The sequence below is a fragment of the Lethenteron reissneri genome, chromosome 13 (genome assembly GCF_015708825.2).
Source record: "Lethenteron reissneri isolate LAM-NWPU_2019-01 chromosome 13, ASM1570882v1, whole genome shotgun sequence".
NCBI classification, from domain to species: Eukaryota; Metazoa; Chordata; class Hyperoartia; order Petromyzontiformes; family Petromyzontidae; genus Lethenteron; species Lethenteron reissneri.
Window position 1 is genome coordinate 4,980,951 of NC_083791.1, and position 20,935 is coordinate 5,001,885.

The following is a 20,935-nucleotide window of genomic DNA, read 5'->3' on the forward strand; positions in this document are numbered from 1 at the left end:
GAGCTGGCTTCGTTCACGAAAACCTCGTCAAGTGGGCCTGGCACAGATTGCTACGGCAGGCTCGCAAACATTATTGGTCACCCCGTGCCTTTATAAATCTCAACGTTCATCCTACAAAGTCCCATCACAAGGGAGAAAGACAAATTTTTTTTTGCCTGTACAGAAACGGCTGTACGCCATATGGACCTGTCCAAGAAGACGGGTAAACCGTATAGGTTGACAGGTATGAGTACGGTGCTAAAGAAGTTAAACAAACATACTCCACGCTGTGCAGGTTCACCAAAGTTAGTTGACCATACTTCTCCACATTGGTCATTGCGGCCGGTGAAAGCCTTAGCCGCCTGAGCCAATTGGCCACTTACAGTCATTCATTAATTTGAAAAAATACAGATATCCAATTAGAATTCTGAATGAAATGAAATGGTGAACAACCACAGACCTGCGCGGGGGACTTCATGGAGGCGCTGGGTGGGGTGGCCATGGCGGTGCTGGGCGAGTTGACGGCCGGCGAGTGCACGGGCCCCAGGCTGGGCGACTTCATCGCCCCGATTCCCGGAGAAGCCGGCAATGGCAGCTTTGCGGGCCGTCGTCCCAGTGCCCTCTGCGGCGCCACCACGCTTGCGTTACCCATGGGCCCTGCGGGGCCCACGGGGCCGGGCCTCGCCAGGCTGTTGCCCATGATGGCCTGGTCAGGCCCAAACTGCTGCTCCAGTGCCTCCATGCCTTGCAGGATGTCCGGGAACGAGCCGGGCCCGCCGGGGAAGTCCTGTAGCGGCGACATGATCATGCCGTGCTGGCCCTGCTGCGCTGACATCAGCATTTTCTGCTGCTGCTGCTGCTGATGCTGGTGTTGCTGCGCCAGCATCAGGAGGTCTGCGCTCTCCGCCATCGGTCCCAGCAATATGTCCTCTTCTGGTATCTGCTGCAGGGAGTCTCGCAGCTTCTGGGATATCATCGCTTGCTGCTGCTGCTGTTGCTGCTGCTGCTGCGGGGACATGAGATTGAGGTTTCTCGGGGCAGGACCGATCATCTCAAAGTCCGGCCCACCGAGTCCCGGCTGAGGGCCGCCCATATTGGGACTCATCAGCATGCCCCTCTGCAGGACACCGGGATCAATGCCCGGGTGCGGCACGGGCGAGTGGTCGCCGGGCAGGGGGGAAAAGAGCCCCGCGTTCATGGCCGGATCCAGGTGGCGCTGGGAGTGGAAGAGCCGCTCCATGTCCGGGTTTTGCGGCATGCCTCGCCCCGCCGGGATGCCCAAGCCTCTCATCCCACGCTTCTCCATGATCCGCTGGCGCAGCAGCTGCTCGGGCACCGGCATCCGCTCAGGCCCCAGGCCGCCCGGCATCACCGACATCAGCTCGTCCTGCCACGCGAGGCCCGGGTGCAGCTGCTGCTGCTGCATCGGGTTCATGGGGCCGTCCATGTCAATGAGCCTCCGCCCGCCGCCGGGAAACCTCTGCATGGCATTCCCAGGGAACCTCGGTCCCATGTTGAAGCCGCCCATGCTCCTCGCCACCATGGGGCCCGGGAAGTCCAGGGGGTCGCCAAACTGGTCCCGCATGCCGGGCATCATGCCGTCGGGGAACCGCCCCCCGGGAACGTTCCGGTACGGAGGGGGCGGCGGCCTCGGCATCCCTCCCAGCGGATGCTGCTGCTGCTGCAGGATCATCATCTCCTGGAAGCCCCGCTGGTGGACGGCCTGCTCCTGCTTTCGCCGCTTATCCTCGTAGAACTCCTGCTGCAGCCTGAGCCACGCCAGCTGCTCCGGCGTCATCTGCTCCTGCCCGCTGCCGGGCGACATCTGCATGGCCCGGCCGGCCTGGTGCTCCTGCATCGATAGCAGGGCCCCGGGGTGCAGCCCAGGCTGCTGCTCCTGCAGTGACAGCATCGAGTTGGGGTGCACGGCCGATGGCTGCATGGCGCCGGGCTCCAACGGCCCGCCGCCCAGGCTCTGCGTCTGAGACATCATCGCCTGCAGCGGGTCCTCGGGCCTCTTCATGCCCTGCGGCATCAGCTGCTCGTCGGGTGCCCTCTTCATGCCCACGCCGTCGTGGTTGGGCTTGTGGCCCCAGTTGGAAGTGCTAGTCCGCAGCGGGAAGTCCTGGTCGCTCTGCTCCGGGAACAGCATCCTCTGGATGTCGCGTAGCTTCTGCAGAGACATCTCGCGGTGCTCCAGCTGCTCCAGCGACAGCCCCTCCGTGTTCCCCACCAGCAGGTGGCCGCCGGGGCCGCATGGGCCGCAAGGGCCGCAGGGGCCGCACGGCCCGCCGGGAACGCAGGGGCCGCCGGGACCGCCGGGGCCGCCGGGACCACCGGGACCGCCGGGGCCACGAGGGCCACCCGCCTGGTTTGCCGGCACTCCACCGCCGTGCCCCGGCGTCGAGCAGCCACCGCAGCCCCCGGGGGCCTGCGACGACGCAGCGGGCGCCGCCTCCGTGCCGTTGGTCGGGCCTTCCCCCGCCGGCGCCGGCGGTCTCGCACCGGCCGGCCCCAGCAGCGGACTCTGGCGGTTGGAGGGCGTCTCGCGTCCCTGTGACCCGTTTTCCACGGCCGAGTCGTCGCCGCCGCCGCCGCCGCCGCCGTCCTTGCCCGACGTTTCGGAAGCGGGGCCATTCTCCTGCGGCGGGAGAGGGTGGGGGCCCGGCTCGGAGGGCGGCTGCTGCTGCTGCTGCTGCGGTTGTGGTTGCTGCGGCTGTGGGGGGTGTGAGGGCGAGTGCTCTGCTTGCTGGTGGACACCTCCTGGTGGTGTTGCTCGGTGAGGCGGCTGCTGCTGCTGCAGCAACTGCGACAAGGTGCGGCTCACCGGGGGCTGGTTATTCTATGCACGCGACAGCAGCAGGTATACACACATCATCAGCATCATCATCAACATCGTCACCACCATAATTACCACCACCTCCCCATCGTTGCCTTAAACCCCAATTGCTGTCATTGTATCCCACATTCAAAGTGTGATCATATGTTAGTGTGGGCAAAAATCTACCTTCTGTAGGAAGCCCTTCTCTTGCTTGTGGAAGGAGAGAATGGAGTCGGACCTTCCCTGCGTTACTGCCTCCGCTGCCCTGCAATGGGTAGTGGACACGCGTAATGCAGGGTTATAGCCCGCACAAAGTTCACAGCATGAGCAAACGACTGGGAACTCCATAACCAGACACATTCCCAGGCACAACGTGTCACTGATGAACATGTGCGTTTTGGCGCATACGCGGCTAACCAATTTCTAGCCAAAATGTTCTATGTGAGGTTTGTATTCCATCATATGCGGCGATGCGGTCGGACGTGGGACAACATTGTTTGTGTACAGTACTGCGTGCACTACTCGGCAGGCAACTGTCACGCGTGGCTTCGCTTCGCGCCATCTGTGAGATAAACCTGTAAACGCATCACATAGACAAAGACCCCCCATGTAGCCTTAACAGACTGTTAGGGCAAGTGCCTTTAGCGAGCACCTATGAAGGCCGGAACAGCACACGAGGGGGTGGGTGGCCAGCACCATGCCCGGACACCTTTGTCTCCCCAGTGACGATGTTTACAAATGTTGCCAGGTACTCATTTTAGGCTGAGTCGACCTAGGGGAGGCCCAGGACCGGTTTAGATAATCGTCACTGATGTTGGCCGTGAGCGGGAATCGAACCTGGGGTGCCAGGTTTGTAGCGCAGCGCGCTAACCGCTACACTACTGCTCCCAATATACGCACACACACACACGAGACACACTGCATACACTATACACAACCCCCGCACACCGTGTACACCATATGATACACGGCTGACAGACTACATATCATAGCCAGTCAAGATCAATCCAATGCTGGATGAAGGCCTCCCCTTGCCACCATTATTCAGTTTACCGACTGAGGGAATATGGACTGAGTCAACATCCAACCAGGAAGTGAACTCGTAACTTTCCGATTGTGAGCGACTCACTCTACCACTAAGCCACTGGTTCGCATGAGGGTCAGCATGAGCATTAAGTTAATTTAGAAAAGATTAGGCCACACGTGCCAGCGTCATAATCCAAATGTTTCAATTACCCGCAAGTTATACAAGCGGGAACGCACATAGCAGTGTTACCCTCGACTAAGAAACTTAGCAGGACCCTGCTGAATGAAACATGTTGAGACCCAGTGAGACTTTCCTGTTCTTAAACAATATATATGGCCAAGGTCCCAACATTCATAGTTTCCCCTATTTGGAGAAGCACAATAAACACAGCTAAAGCTGAATGTTGATTAAAGAACTGAGTTTGGGCGACGCCACTTAATAATCTGGCCAATTTTCTGTCGTGAAACCCGCCACCGCCTGACATAACCAAACAAATGATAATGTCGCGTGCGAGAGCGTTCACTTCGCTAGACATAATTGTTTCAACTCACTGGAATAATTTTTACAGAAGAGTCGTTCAACTCGTCGGTGAATTGCAACTACAATTATTGGCACGTCGTTAAACACTACCATGTGAAAAATTATTATGTTTGGCTCCAATTCAAATCTGTAAATCAAGAGACAATCTTTTCCAGATCATTACACGGCCTAACCATAAAATCAATTACGAATCATAACGCCGGCTGCAAAAACCTACGCGTTAAATTAAATAAAACAGTTTACACTGAAAGTTGTTGTTGGCGTCGAATACATTTTCAGCCCACCATATTAGCTCTGGAAAAGGTTAATAAGTTAAAATAATGAATACGAAAACACTCTTCACGTTCGTGCCCACACTGTAAGGATGGAAATACAAATGGTTGCTCACAGGCCCGATGGAAAACCCTGCGCGGTGCTCGGTCGCCCAACAGCACCTCCGATTGGCACGGTCGGCTACGTACAATGCGAGTGAAGTTCAACGTACATCCACGCGCCTCTGATTGGCACGGTTGGCTTTGTACGTACGGTGCGAGAGAAGTTCAACGTACGCACAGCAGCGGCGCGGAGGCAGCGCCGGCTCAACCGCTCACACGACAAATCGATGGGAAAGGCCGAGCAACGACGCGTGTTATTACAGTGGGTGGGAAGGGAATTAGCGTGCACGTGCACGGGCAACACGCGCATTCGCAACACAAGCACGCGCGCGTGTGTGTGTGTGTGGGGAGCAGTAGTGTAGCGGTTAGTGCTACGCTGCGCTATGAACCTGGTGGCCCGAGTTCAATTCCCGCTCACACCCAACATCGATGATGATTATCTGAACCGGTCCTGGGCCTCCCCGAGGTTGACTCAGCCTCAAATTAGAACATGGTGCGGTGTGTAAAAACATCACCACTGTGGAGACAAAGGCGGCTGGGCGTGGTGCTGGCCTTCCACCCCCTCGTGTGCCGTTCTGTCCTTCATAGGTGCTCGCGAACAGCACTTGCCCCAACAGTCTGTTAAGGCTATACGGGGGATCTTTGTCTTTGTTTTGTGTGAACACGCACACGCGCGCACGTGTGGAAACACGCGCAGGGCGCGCGCTAAACCATTTACCTGCAGATTCATCGCTCTAAGAAACAAGGATGAAGCTCTAGACATTTCCTTCGTTGATGACCTCATTAAATTGTAGTATTAATTACGCGCTCCACATGCACACTGGGTTAAAGCACCGACGTCCTTTGGTTAACATCTGATGACTCTGTGCAAGGGGCCGTGATACCAAAAGGAACGATTTATAAACCAATTATTTAACAACAGGCAATTCACGAACTTGCAAATTTGGACGCGTTCGTCGAAGCAAGGCACTCCTCTCGCGTAAGACGACTATTATTGCCGGCTCGCATTCTTGAACGCGCTTGAATCCGCACTGAGACCTTGCTCCGAAAGAGATGTGCAAACGCGCGCGAGCGCACGCACGCACGCAGCAGGCAACTGCCAACGTCGTCGTTGTCATCATCATCATCGTTCGTGTGCCACCCTAACGTAGCTCTACACTAATAGTCACATTCACCACGGAATTAGTATGACGTAGTATTTGTACAAGTGTAATGCGGGCGTAAATGGGCGGGGCGGATATGACGATCCGAGAGGGAGGAGTCAGGGTGACGTGGGGGAGAAGTTATAGCGGGGAGACAGGAAGCTATCTGGGTCAGTCGGGGGAGTGAAGGGTGGTGAACACGTTGGGTGGTCGCCGTGCCTCAGCCTGGTGGCTGAGGGGCTCATGACGGCGCCAGCCAGCGGGGTGGAAGAGAGAGTGGAGGATTGAGGTAGGAGATGGCGAGATAGCCATAGAGGCCACGAAGGGCTGACATTGGGAGGTGGCGAGATCGCCACGCACGGAGGAACAGGGAGCAGAGATGGAGCTGCTGGGGGAGCAGCCAGAGGGCTGTACCAAGAGCCTGCAGCGGAGCTGCAGGAGCGTGGAAGGCTACGGGAGCGAAGGCAGATGTGGGGCTGCCAGGGAGAGAGTCTCAGGAGGAGTGCCGTGTGGGAAGGAGAACGCGAACCCCAAATAAAGGACACGGAGTCAGCGAGAAGTGTCTGAGTCCTTTTTATTACACTGGAGTCAGAAGTGAAACGGCATCTCAAAACAACTGAGAGAAAGAAGAAAAAAAAAATATTCCTGCTACATCATCCGACGACGACGACCTTCCTCAGACAGTGGACCTGCCTGCGATGGAAGAGGAGATCCGTTCTGGAACGAGTACGGGTCCGGGTGAGCAAGGTGTCGCCGCGTCGGTGGACCTGTCTGTGCCGAAGGATGCCAACTTACGATGGAGACAGATGGTGATGCAGATGGGGACCTTGAAAATCGTGCTGGCGCGACTGTGTGAGTTCACCACGCCGAGGACGACGTCGGGGAGGCCCGGTGGTGATCCGCAGGCCTCTGCCTTTCCTGCGCTGCCAGCGCCATTGCCACGTGGCACGAAGACGCCATCTTGGGCGTGGCAGGGGAGAAACGGCGGGAAGCCGCCATCTTGTCTTCACCGCGGCGGGAGGACGCCGCCATCTTCAACATCGCGGCGGAGAGGCAGCCTTGCGCTGCCATCTGGAGGTGCCGCGGGGTGAGAGCCTGCTGTGAGCTGCTGTTTTTCGAGGGGGTGCTGCGAGGAGAAGACGCCGATGCTGCAGCTGCTGGGGCGGGAGCTTCCCGTCCTGGCTCGGGTGCGTGACAACGGAGCCGTCAAGTCGCCGAACGAGTTCTGCGAGGCGTCTCAAGTTGCCACCCTGCCGTCCTCTTCTTGCTGCAGCCCCGGGCGAGTCATAACGATACGCACCCGGCCTTAACACACACCTCACTCATCTTTCGAGGGCCGGGGGGCTATTTTGGTTTTCTCTTATGACTCGATTGTGCGGAGCGCGGTTCGGACTGTCTGTATGTGTGTGTAATAACGATGAACGCGCTATCTGCTTGTTGCTTGGTGTCAATATAAGTGTGTGCGTGTGTTGAGAATGGACGGAGAGTCTGCTGTATTTGCTGAGTGTCAAATTGTGTGTGTGCGCTGCTGCGTGGAGTTGTTATCTTGATGGTGAAGTTAATTATTAACTTGGGAGCGTCGGGTATCTTGCGCTGTATTATTTGTGGGTTACCTTGTGCGATGGGCTTAATTGGGAAAAAATAACATATATTTTTTTTGGTGTATTGTGCTGCGAGGTGCTGTGTGCGATGCGATTGTTGCAAGAGAGAGAATAATTGTGTTGTTGCTGCAAAGTTACGACAGGATTAATGGTGTGTTGGTTGCCTGCAGATCTGCTTGCTATTGTGCTTAAATGTACGCGTGTGATCGCGATATGCTGATTGCATGTGCTGTTATACCGTTCTGTATGGTTATGGGGTGCGATGCAGTGGTTGACTATTGGAATTGAGATTGTTATTATATTGTGCGTACTTGTTGGAAATTGGTAACAAATTGGAGGGGGACCCAAAAATTTGGTTGTATGGGTGTTGTGCACACGAGATTGCGTGTATATTATAGGAGCAATTGAGCACCGTTCGTCGTTCTGCTCTACCACTTGCTCTTTGACGTTGGACTTGAGCCGAGCGGATGGAACTGCAACATGGACACGCACTAAAACATCACATTTCTGGGTTGTGCGCGTTGGCCGTTCTTGCGTGTCAGTTGCCGTTTTTGTTCATTGTGCCATTCTTATTCTTGTTGTTGTTGTGCGGAGGACAGGCCGGTGTTCTGTTCCAGTTCCTGATACCTCCCCTTTCGTTGCTTGTGTTGTTGTTGTTATAATCTCCGTTGTGTCTGGGGGACTCCTGATTGTGATGCCTTCGCCCGCATTATTTTGTTCTGTTTCAGCCGAGGACGGCTGGGATTTTCTCTACGGGGGAGGGTAGTGTAATGCGGGCGTAAATGGGCGGGGCGGATATGACGATCCGAGAGGGAGGAGTCAGGGTGACGTGGGGGAGAAGTTATAGCGGGGAGACAGGAAGCTATCTGGGTCAGTCGGGGGAGTGAAGGGTGGTGAACACGTTGGGTGGTCGCCGTGCCTCAGCCTGGTGGCTGAGGGGCTCATGACGGCGCCAGCCAGCGGGGTGGAAGAGAGAGTGGAGGATTGAGGTAGGAAATGGCGAGATAGCCACAGAGGCCACGAAGGGCTGACATTGGGAGGTGGCGAGATCGCCACGCACGGAGGAACAGGGAGCAGAGATGGAGCTGCTGGGGGAGCAGCCAGAGGGCTGTACCAAGAGCCTGCAGCGGAGCTGCAGGAGCGTGGAAGGCTACGGGAGCGAAGGCAGATGTGGGGCTGCCAGGGAGAGAGTCTCAGGAGGAGTGCCGTGTGGGAAGGAGAACGCGAACCCCAAATAAAGGACACGGAGTCAGCGAGAAGTGTCTGAGTCCTTTTTATTACACAAGTAGCTAACTGTTAAAATTTCAACGACCTGTTACGACAAGGTGACACGTAGTCTTAAATCGCCCACCTTTCAACTTTTTTTTAGTCACAATACTTGTGTTTAACTGCAAACAAGGCAAAAGTCTACGATTGTGTTTCAGATGCTCAAATTAAATTCCAAAATTCCCCTCCAAAAAATGTATTTCAGTACCCACGTTAAACCAGTGTTTAATAGTTGCTCACCGACACGTTCCGATTCGGTGGTGATTAGGGCAAGGAATTGAACAACCATCCAATGCCAGGGCCCAGGACGGTGTTCAATTACTTGTGAATCGGAACGTGTTGGTGACCAACGTATGAAGAATCGGGATCTGCAAATGAAATTTCGGGCGATCTGAAAGGGAAAAAAAACGTGTTTTGGATTGATCCGAAAATGTGTTGTCACGGGAAATGACGTCACTTCTTAGCGTTACTTCCGTCCGTGTTTTCCTCGCCAACAGTGGTTGTCATGCAACGTCAGGTTACGGCGCTTTTGCTCGAGCGAAGACACGTTAAATTACTACGTCAACGATCTGAAAATTTAAAATAATACCACAAGTTTTCCTTAAAATATCAACATCCAACATAAAGGCAAATTTGCGGGATAAAAAATAAACCAATTGACTCTTTCTAGATTTGAAGCTTTCGTGACTGCAAGGATTCATATTCTTAGGTTTTTTCGGTAAAGTCACGTAGGCAAAATTTTTGAATTAATAAAAGTAAAATAAAAATAAAACAAAAATCACGACGTTTCGGAGGCAACACAAGCTTCCGTCTTCAGGTGGAACCGTCACAGCACGATAGCTGTATCAAGTACCGAAAAAACCTAAGAATATGAATCCAATTGACCTTAACATCCCACGACACACGACGAGGAGCGCGGAGCGTCTGACTCTCACGCTACGACGGCGGAGAGAGCTGCGGCAACATGAGAGCATCGAGCCAAAGGTCACGGCCTCACCTATTGGCCAGCTCCGTGGAGAAGATGAGCACAGATGAGGGCCGGGCCTTCACTGGTCCTGGAGGGGGGCGGCCACCCGTGGGGGCATGGGGCATGCTTGGAAGGCCTGCGGGGACTGCTGTGAAGGCCGTAGGGCAGGCGAGAGGAGGGGCCGCCGCCTCGGAAGGTTTCATGAACTCCCGGCCACCCCCTGTGCAATCTTTGCAGTTGCGTTGAATAAAAACAAAACATGCATGGATTACTGCTATTACTTTTGTTTCAAATTCAGGGCACATGCGATTAAAGACAGATGCTTTGTGCCAGGGTACTCAAAACCCCACTGTGCCAACATCAGCCACACGAGTCAAAATTTCCATGTTAATCAATATCCTCCAATCACATGCAATTTGTATAACGATTTATCAGTCGCATAAATAGGCTGCTGATCACGGAGAAACCTGCAAGGTTGATGAATTGAGGCACCCGTGTCGAACTCGACTCAAAGTTCATGTATGGATTTACATCGTAATCGATTGAGATTATAATTCTCCTTTTACATTTCTAGGATCATCTCTCTCCACCGATATGGCCCGTGGCATTGCGTGCAGCCCATTTCACTGCGACCCGCATCCTCATCCACTCGCTCTGCCGAAGACAATTCATCACAAAAGGTCCCCCCCCGCAGTAGGCGTTACGTACCCCCCATACCACATAGCGCATCCACTGCCATTTGTCAAGCCACTGCCGAATGACGGCCTATAAATGGCGAGCGGGCCGTGGGCGTTTTTTTTTTACCACACTTTACCACGTGATCGGTGCGGGTTGGTGCAGGCGGTGAGCATGCTGGGAGCACAGAACAACAGCAGAATGTTGGGGTGTTTCTGCACTGCCCTCGGTTGACCAGCAGGTAGCTCTGCAAGCTTACGAAAACCTCTGTGCAGGGTGGGTCACCCCATCCAGGCTCCGCGATGCTTAGCTTTGGAGAGCTATTTAATTACACTAATTATGCAGTGATCGTGCATTGATGAATGTGATGAGTTGTTTTTATATGGACACTCATAGAAATATAAACTAGCATTTTAGACGCAATCATCGGCACCACGTTACAATTACAGTAGCTGAGGATCTGACAGTCCCATGGTAGCCAACTGACCAATGAGGTTTCAGCGACAATGCCCAGAAATATCTCCGATGTGTTTCCGAGTTGCATCGCATGCTGTTCCGCTTGATGTCCGATGAGAGTGAACTAAATGTTTGACACCTTTAGTCAGCTAGACCAAGAGAATGACTAAGCGATTGGCATGATAGGCTATGTATGGTGCGAAAGAAGTTAAAAATACTTGCATATAATAATAGTTCAATTTGTAACGCGCGCAAATTTGCAGACGTAGTGGCCGCAACTCAGAGGTGCGGAGCCAAGCTCAGAGTCGCTCGAAAGCGTGGTCGTAGAGGTGAGTTTTTAAGTCTCTCTTGAAAGAGGCGATTGAGGTGATGCTGCGAATGTGCAGAGGGATATCGTTCCAGACTGTTGGGGCTGCCACCGAGAAGCGGCGCATAGACACGACCATCCTGGATCTTATATACAGAATAAGATTTGACTAAGATTCGACAGGTTGTCGTCGAATACACTAAGACTAAAATAACAAAAAAATGCCAAGGAAATTCAGCCGCTGCTACACATAGAACATGAGCTGCTAAAATCAGTTCCTGAAGAAGCTCCCAGGCACGTGGAGCAAAACGTCGGGCATCATGGTGAGCAACACGCGGTGCGACCCAGAAACACATCGGAGCTCCGCAAAGCATCATCATCATTATTATCGTGAGCCATGGTCAATCCACTGCTGGACGGTGGCCTCGCCAAACCACCGCCGCCACCTCTCACGATCCAGCGATGTAATAATGATCCGAGCAGCTGCACACGAACCGATTTCATCGCTCCATCTCCTCCTCGGTGGACGTCCTCTCGGACGCGTTCCGTTCCTTGGGTGCCGCTCGGGTTGAGCTATACAGCACAAGCGCGAAAACCCCACGCAGTAGTAGCAGTAGTAGCGATGCCCAGCGAGAGAACAAGGGGAGAGGTTTCGTTGGTGTTTACGACCAGTTCCATCGGGCGATTTGCCAAAACAGTCTTCCTGTTTTAGTCTTAAACAGAGCAAAGGCTATGTCATCGCAATTCTGGAAAATCGTCCGATGGAGCTGCTTGTAATCACCAGCGAAACGCCGTACTCAAAGCGTACATGTTGTGCGTTTACTCCCCAACACACACAGGGGTATGCTGAAGTAGTAATTCTTTGGTCACGTGTTATTTACGTGACAAACTTTTACCAATTCGCTGCGTCTCGGGTGGCGGCGGGTTTAACGACACATTCATATTTACGCGGCGTATCCAAGCCGAAAAACAAACAAAAAAACCTTTGTTAAGGATAATATCGGTCGCGAAAAGCTCGACCACGTGTGAAACATAACGGCGAAGAGGGTGGCGAGGCGACGTGTGGTGGCTGGGCACTCACTGGGGGCGGCGCTGGCGGCGAGGAAGGGCTTGTCGTCGGCATCGCTGTCGGGCCCCGAGCACCACTCGTCTCCGCTGTACGGGGTCTTCTTCTCCAGCACGCACTTCCGCTTGCCGCGTGACACCATGTCTGCACGCGCGTGCGACACGTCGCAGACGGCAGAGCGCGCGCGTGAAAACGGCATAGGGTGCAGCCCTGCGACTTCTTCGACCACGCCGCAGCCCGGCGGAAGGGTCTCCCCAACCGTTATGGGCGCCACGGTGGCGAGATGTTAACTACCTCGCCTGGTATGCAGGAGGCCGTGGGTTCCATTCAGACCCTGACTCCTGTATATTTGGTGTTTGCATGTTCTCTCCGTGGTCACGTGGATTTTTCTCCATGACCTCCGGTTTTTCCCTCTGCATTTAGAAACAACATGCGTTTAGAGTATTTGGCTGCTATACATTTCAATTCGTTGGGCTATCATTTGTGGCCAGGTCACTTCTTGAAAAAGAGTTATACAGCTCAGTGGACCTTACCTGGTAATATAACAAATAATTATTTTTGTTTTATGAGTTTTCCCCCAATTAAGTAACTTGCGAGTCATTTTCACATTTTGAAAGCTTTGCACCTTTGACACCGGCACACGTGGCCCGACTCTTATGTTGAATAATGTCGCGTGGTGTTTAACGTCCACCTTGAAACACAAGGGTGCATATGTGTGGTTAGAACACATGCAGTATTCTATCTATTTCTCTATTTTCTATTTGACCAGGTAAGGCCCACTGAGCTACACAGCTCTTTTTTCAGAAGCGACCTGACCGCCAATGGTAGCTCACCATCGTGGCTTTTGTACACATCTATAGCAGCCAAATACTCGAAATGCGCAATGTCGATTCTAAATGTGGCAGGAAAAATCAGAGGACCTGGAGAAAAATCCACGCGACCACGGGGAGAGAGACACGCATACTCCAAATATATTTCAGACGTCAGGGTCAGGACCGAACCCACAACCTCCTGCAAACTAGGTGAGGGAGTTAACATCTCGTCCCCTCTAGAACGAAAAGACAAATACGCTGCCGCTGGGCCGTGTCACCATCCCACGTGTATTTCTCTGGGCACATCGCAGGAAGAAAAAAATACTTGCAGAGGAAATAAACAAAAATCTCAAACAAGACTTTCCCAGAGTGCGGCTCTCCTAGGTAAACATTAACAAGTCCCAGCATCTCAACAAAGTACAATCCAATTAACGGTCGGCCTGGTACTTGGTCTGGAGATGAATGCACAGGAATAGATTTCTCAAACTATCCGTGCGATACTTTGTGTGCTATGCAGTTATGTGCGGGTAGTCTTAATTTTCTCCCAATTGCAATACACTCATTAGGGTGATTGACCAAACATCCCAATGCATAACATGCTTGAACATTTGTTTTCACCCTCAATGAGGATTTCACTGATTAAAAAAAAAGCCAGCATTATTATAATTTCGTGAACCAAGAAGAAAACATTTGAAATTAGAATTCTCTCATCGCAGAGATGGGAGCATTGCAATCCGTTCGTGTGCAGGTGGAACACTCCACCGCGTGAAGAAATCATCCCCACGTAAGATGGTACACTCCACAATTAAAGTAAAAACGACTGCACAGCTGCGCAGAGGAATGGCCCCTGTGAGCAATGGTACACTCCATTAATTTTTTTTCTCCCCTTTATATTCCTCGCAAGGACGTCTTGAATAGCAATGCTCTATATTGTGCTCCCGGGCACGCATGCACTCCTGCCTGCCAAACACGGACATGCGCATCGCACAGTTGTTACGATTAACAAACCGCTGGCAGCAGTGGAATGGAGTTTCTGCTTGTTTATATCACTCCAGTACATATTTTTTCCCCAAGCTGAGCAGTAAAATGGAAAATAAGTGCAAACGGCCTGCTGTATTGATCTCAGGGAAATATACTGTCTCCTTGTGGCACATCAATAACCACCCTGGCACTAAGCCGAGAATAGCCTTTCCTCGGCAGCCTAGAGTTGTGGGGTGCGGGGGGGGGGGGGTCGAGGGGGAGGGGGGGCGGAGGGGGGTTCAGGGACAGCAAAAAAGGTGCGGAAGCCAACGGCCGCGAGATCGGTGGTCGTTTCGTTTCGGAGTCAAACCCTCCGCCGCTCCTGCAAAAAAAAAAACACTACAGGACGGCGGCGGGAAAAACGACGAGCCCGGCCTCGTCAATCGCCGTCAAATACGCACAGCCAAGCGAGTTCCCGTTACGGGACGTATAACTGAAATACGTAATAACCCGCCGCACCTGCCGCCCCCCCCCCCCCCCCCTTACTGGCATCACCACACCCCGCCACCCGAGACTCGCTTCTGGACCACGAGGCCGTGGCATTGCACGGCGCTGGGCCGAGGTCTGCCGTCCAAGGGGAATCGAAGGAGGCTCTGCACCCAAAGCTTGCGGCGTGACCTCCCGTGCAGGGGGCTGAGACAACAACTCGTGAGATTTCCACAATGCAGCCAAAATAAAATGCTGGTCCACAACCAGATACATTTCACCGGAATCGTGTATATCTGGACGTTTCTGCAACTGAGTTGCGAGCAGTTGCGCGAGACGGTTGCTCACGGGAAAGACAGACGCGACTTTCAAGCTTCGATCTGCCCGTCCATTTGTAGCGACGCGTTCCATCACATGCACACATTTGCGAGCTATGACTGGCCGTTGGAATCCTGAATGCGTCGTGTTGTTTCGTTGTTGGGAAAATATTTTGCCAGATGTGGACATAGCAGTTGCAGGCAATTTGAGTTGCGCGATTAATTCGAGAGTGATTTGGTCGCTCTTGTGTGGAACCCGGCATTGATTAAACTGCATCCTTAACTAAAATTTCCATCTTCATCAATATCCTCCGATCAAATGTTATTCTTATAAGGATGAATCAGACGCATATATAGGCTGATCATCACGGACAGGCCTGGATCCGTGTCTAACTGACATCAAAGTTCAGAAATACATTTTACAATTCTAGATTTGAAGCTTTCGTGACTGCAAGGATTTATACTCTTAGGTTTTTTCGGTAAAGTCACGTAGGTACAGTAATCTTAGCTGTGACGGTCCCACCTCATGACGGAGACTTATGTTGCCTACGAAACGTCGTGATTTATTATTTTATTTCTATTATTTTTATTTTATTTTTTTACCTACGTGACTTTATCGAAAAAACCTAAGAGTATACATTTTCCAAATAAGTGACTTAGAATGTTCTCATTTCACATTTATAGGCGGTCTCCTGTTTGTGATGGTCCGATTTACGGCAATCCAAATTCACGACATTTATATAACGCCACCATGGATCGATTTACGGTGCAGAAACTTGATTTACAATGCAACTCCCAAAACATTTTAACAGAGTCTATCTGGTTTCCGATGTGACTTGGCATGGAACTTTTTCTTATTCTCAAGTGTTTTTTGTGGAATTTTACCTATTAAACCCTGCTAAATATGGCTCATTGGAAGGAGAAACAACGGCAGGTGATGTTTCTACGGTTTCTACTGTCCATGGGGAAAACCGGGTCCGATTTACGACGATCCGTTTTATGATGGGTTTTCCAGGAACTAAGAGTGGAGGACCGCCTGTATATCATTATCTCTGTCTACAGATATGAGCCACAGCTATAATCTATATATATAAAAGGGAAATTTGCGAATGTGTGTCTGTTCAAAATGTTTAGCATACTTCCCGACATGCAACAAACTTGAAATTTGCCGTGTGGGTACTTTCCAGACTGTACACCATGCAACAATTATAAAAATATGTATTTTTTGGGGAGGGGGGGGGGGGCAATAATGCATATATTTTGCACGGCAAGTGAGCTGTGACGTCACATCTGTCATGTGACCCGCATGCGGAAGCGTAACGCGGTGTGCCTGCTCATGTCACCCTCCCCCCCCAACCCTCCGAGGGTACAGTGCCATACAAATATGTTGCAGGTCTAAGGCGTTCTTCACGCGGCATTGCTCTATTATTTCAGTCGTTTACTGCCGTACGCACCCTGAAAGTTGTGTGTGTCTGCTGCAAGCGCGTGTATGTGTACCTATGGATGCGCGCGCATGTGTGGGGGGAGCGGTAGTGTAGTGGTTAGCGCGCTGCGCTACGAACCCAGCGACCCGAGTTCAATTCCCACTCATAGTCACCACCGGTACTTTATAAGGGGGAGAGAGAGGAGAGGGGAGGGGGGTGCTGGGAGAAGGGCAGTGGTGGGAAGGTCACTGAGCCTTCAGTCCGTTCCAACCCCACCAACGCCACGGGGCTGGAACCCCCCACCCCCCCATCGTGGCATCGCACCCCCCGCGGGTACGCACCCTTGCAGTCGGACTCCGCATTAGAGGCGTTGGTCTCGCGCTGGTCCCGCGATTCCAGCGACTCGCTGCGCTCCCGCTTGCCGCGACCCTTGCCGACCCTCATGGCACCCGGTCCTGCCGCCTTGGTCGTCAGGTGGCCGCCAGGGCCCATGCCCTTTGGGCCCAGGGTGCCTGCCATACCCGGGCTGCTACCTTGCAGCTGCTGCTGCTGCTGCTGGGAGCTGGTCTTCACTGCCGCCTTGCCCTGGTTCATCATTGCCCGGCCGCTGGCGATGGACAAGAACAAACAAAAAATGGTAAAAAGGTGCGGCCCTGCCAATTTGCTAGCGGAAGGGCCACCAGTGACAGCGAAGCTGGCAGGGTGTTTGACCTATTCTTCCACGTTGGTCAGTCACATTCGAGGCCGTGGGAGTGCCCACGCTTTACCCCAACCACACACGACCTGCCGATTGACTAACTGTGGCTTAGCCATTTATTTTGTTGGGTGGACAGAGGCTGCGGGGGGCTCGGGGGGCAGGGGACAATTTGATATACTTGCCACTGTTGTTTCAACTGCCGCGCCGGGAGATTGAATGGAGCCAGTGGACCTCTGGATTGCAAGTCCAGTGAGCTCATCATTGCACCACAGCAAATCCTGATGACGAATATAAAATCATTGAATTGGGATAGAAATGTTGATGTTTTCAATGAATGGATCTGTTTAATTCCCCAAAATAATTCGAAAACAATGTAGCTTCCACTGACGTTGATTTAACACCTTGACCTTATGAAGCATAGGGCTTGGAATGCATTGGCATCTCGAAACAGTATCTCCCACATGGCCCATTAGAACACATGAATTGAATATTAGCTGCGGAAATTTCGATGCACGCAACATGATACATGATTATGGAAACATCTTTTCAAAGGTTTATCATCAAAACCGCACGGAGACCACGAAAACTCAACGTGTTAACTGAACAGCAGCCGCAAAATCAATATCTTTGTAGACAATATTTCAGTGTGTTAGTCAATTGCCAAGGAATTGCTTATTTTGAGGTGGCTGGGTGACTACGATGTCAGAACACTGAGCTGCCACTGATGAAATCCTGGGTTTGAAGCCAGGTCGCAGCTGCATGTGTCAACCTGGATCCTCTAGGATAGCAAATAGATGGTCTTGGCCCCATTAATGACGACTATTTAAAAAAATGCATTCGATTAAATTTGGTTCTGTATTCTTTGGGTCTTTCGGTAAAGTCACGTAGATAGGTTCAAAGAAAATAAAAAAAATTACAAAAAACTACGAGGTTTCGATCGCAACACAAGCGTTCGAAACATCATAGTTTTTTCGTTATTTTCTTTGAACCTATCTACGTGACTTTACCGAAAGACCCAAAGAATATGAATTCCTGCAGTCACGGAAGCTTTAAGTCAAGATTTGGTTCTGTACTTAATTTGGTTCACTTGCACCTCTGAGCGTTAAAAACATCGCTCTGACCGTCACGCGACACCACTCTCTGCGCAGCACTGGGAGGGAAAACTCTGCCTCCCTCATGTGCAGAAACAGAATCTCAGGCGCAGTTATCTGATGTCCACTTCTCGTGAGCCATTCTCAGTAACGGAGGGTTGCACTGCTCGACGAAAGATGCCGATAAATTCTACGTATCGTAACGCGACACTCATCGGGCAACTGAGATCAAATCGGGGAGGGGGGGAGGGGGGAGAATGGTATAGATTTTAAGAGATTAATCGAGAAAACCATTACTTATCTATACATGCATGTTGAGATTCTTTCGCACCATATGTAGCCAACCGCGCTAATTGGAGATGCGAAATCGAGATAATCGAGGGAATCATTACTTGTCTACTGGATTGAGGGAATCACGACTTGTCTATCGATGCCGATTCACCGGAAAACTTACCTCTCACTTTGCCCCACGGCATGAGCTGGGCCGAAGCGGTCGTCTCGGCGCTCACATGCGGCGGGCGAGCGTCGCTGACAAACGAGCCGCTTCAGGGTACCCACGCGGCTCGGCCTCGACGCTGCGGCGGCGGCTGAGAGAAGCACAATGCAGGGACGCACAATGGTCACCATCGCAGAGGCAAAGTGTCGAGAGAATCTCGATTCATCATAACATTGTTTCGGTTAAGTTCCACGCAACCGTCCGGCCAATTTCATGTTGCAAGTGCCCTCCCCGCTCACCCGCCGCAGCAAAACAAATGAAATTGTCACACGTTGCCAGCGTTTTGACAAAGCGTCGCTCATTATCGTTTCAGCATGCCGGTGAGTATGGGAGCAATTCTCACAACCGAATGTACAGGATCCAATGACAAACGAACCCTTTCCCATTCCGAGACATCTGCAAGTTGCAGGGTGGGAGTCCCGTTGACCGCCGAATATCGGAACGCGCAAGCGGTCAGCGTTAATTTTACTCAGAGAGGCATAGCGCTGTTGTTTTTAAAGACATTGTACTCACCACAGAGAAAAGTACTGACACGACCGCACTCTATGATAGCTGGCATCAAACTGTTCCACACGCCCTCCCGCACGGCTTTGTGGGAGCTTCGGTAGGTATTCAGGTCAGAAAACGTACCGATAAAATTATTATATTTTAGGCTTTTCTTCTGATTCCATTCCGATGACATACGCACACGTACGTACGCGCACGTCATCGGAATGGGAAAGGGCTAAGTGAAGAACCGAATGTAATGCGATGGATCCGAACGCAGGATCTCAGCGATACGAGCTCAGCGTTTGACCCCCACCAACCATAGCCACCAGGCTGCCTTGCCACGGAGCAAACGAGCACAGATCCACCAACAGGTCAAATTCCATCGCCACCACTCAACCGCTAATCTGGGAGATCACAAACGCGCACGGCTCCAGATTCTCATCAATCCACTACTCCTGCCTGACGCAATCATCTGGCTCGACCACCTCGATGTAGAATTATCGTTGTTGCCCAACATCAACATCGGCCGTACACAAGAGGAAGATTCCCATCTTGACGAATGTGAAAGCGAAAAACTTGCTGCGTCTCCGTCGTCAATAATGAGGGGGGGGGGGGGAAACCGCCACGGCCGTTACGTTTTGGCCATTTTGTCTACATGGGAATTTTTCCCCAAGTCCCCGATGCAGGAGATACGAAGAAGTAAAGAAAACACCGGCGCAGCATTATCCAGAGCATGCTGACGTACTGTGCATCGATGTCAAGGCCAAAACGCCAGATTTAAAAATGATTCACCGGTTAGAAAAATACACGGGGGATGGCGCCTTCCCATTTTCGTTTCAGGACGAGAGGCCTGTGAGCTGATCTGCGTGTGCTCTGCCATTGGCCACGGCGTGTGACGGGGGCACTAATTGGGTCGTAGGATCCGCACAGCTGCCGCTGCGGTACGGCGGCATGCGATGTGGCCAGAGCCGACATGGTCAGTCTGTTCTGTTTAACCTGATGAGAACTCAGAGATCAGGATGAGTCTCGTTTGCCAGGGTGCCTTGAAGGATTAGTCCCGCCAGTAAGGGAGCTATGGCTTGCTGCGTATAACGCCCATTCAGCAAATTCGCACAGTGCATTTTTAGAATTTGCCGAATTTGGACACCGACGCCAGCACACAACGGCCTTACATCTTGCGAGCGATGCCAAGGTAACCTTAACGTCATATGTACGTTGAACTTCTTTCGCACCTGAAGTAGATAACCGTGGTAATCGAAGGTGCATCGTAAAGCAGACGGCGAGCGTAGTATTTTATGGCTATTATTACACGCCGCAGTAATAACCGTGGCGGCCGCTGGATTCGAACCGTGAGCGATGAGCTCCCTACCGCGTGGCCACGTCACACCCCAAGCGATACGTTCTTACGTTCTTACCCGCCCCATCGGATTCCTCAAGTATGAATGCATATTCTGATTCACGAATCGCTCGACAATCAAATCGATACATTTAACAGCGTAAACGTATTCCCACTTTGGCCAAGCATTGCCACCACAGCGTTCTCAACGTGCAGACCTATACACTCCTACGATGTCATTCTTGGTTTAAAACGGGCAGAGATTGGAGTGGGGGGGGGGTGAAAGGTTGAGGTGATGGGAATTGCTGCTGAGAAGATTCCCGCTCATTCACTCCAGTTCTCAAACAGGAGTGCGCTGAAGAGTTTGCCTCTCATCACCACCTACCGTGCGCTGCGCGTAAAGGATGTAATGCCAAGTGAACTTTACTTACACGGGAAAACGAAGAACTCCATCGAAGAGGGTCCTGCACGGGAAGTTTGGCCATTTGCTTCTTTATTAATGTATTCGATCATTTGTTTTCCCCGTGCTATCTGGTGCTCCAACTGTGCGAAAGTCACGTGTAAAAGCATTCGCCGAAGAAAAAAGACTGAGAACGAGCCAGTTAC

At 52.0% G+C, this 20,935-nt stretch overlaps 1 protein-coding gene across 2 annotated transcripts in view; it reads right to left on the reverse strand.

Moving 5' to 3' along the window:
• Positions 1 to 20,935, reverse strand: part of BCL9L (BCL9 like) — a 172,267-nt gene that overhangs the window by 27,356 nt on the left and 123,976 nt on the right. For both annotated transcript variants that reach the window (XM_061550894.1, XM_061550892.1), the window contains exons 4-10: positions 18,463 to 18,595; positions 16,562 to 16,827; positions 12,237 to 12,365; positions 11,651 to 11,728; positions 9,748 to 9,946; positions 2,987 to 3,065; positions 440 to 2,821 (exon numbers count right to left, since the gene is read on the reverse strand). In XM_061550894.1, coding sequence (XP_061406878.1) covers positions 440 to 2,821; positions 2,987 to 3,065; positions 9,748 to 9,946; positions 11,651 to 11,728; positions 12,237 to 12,365; positions 16,562 to 16,817 — 3,123 coding nt within the window. In that variant the 5' untranslated portion in view covers positions 16,818 to 16,827; positions 18,463 to 18,595. The remainder of the gene's footprint in view (positions 1 to 439; positions 2,822 to 2,986; positions 3,066 to 9,747; positions 9,947 to 11,650; positions 11,729 to 12,236; positions 12,366 to 16,561; positions 16,828 to 18,462; positions 18,596 to 20,935) is intronic.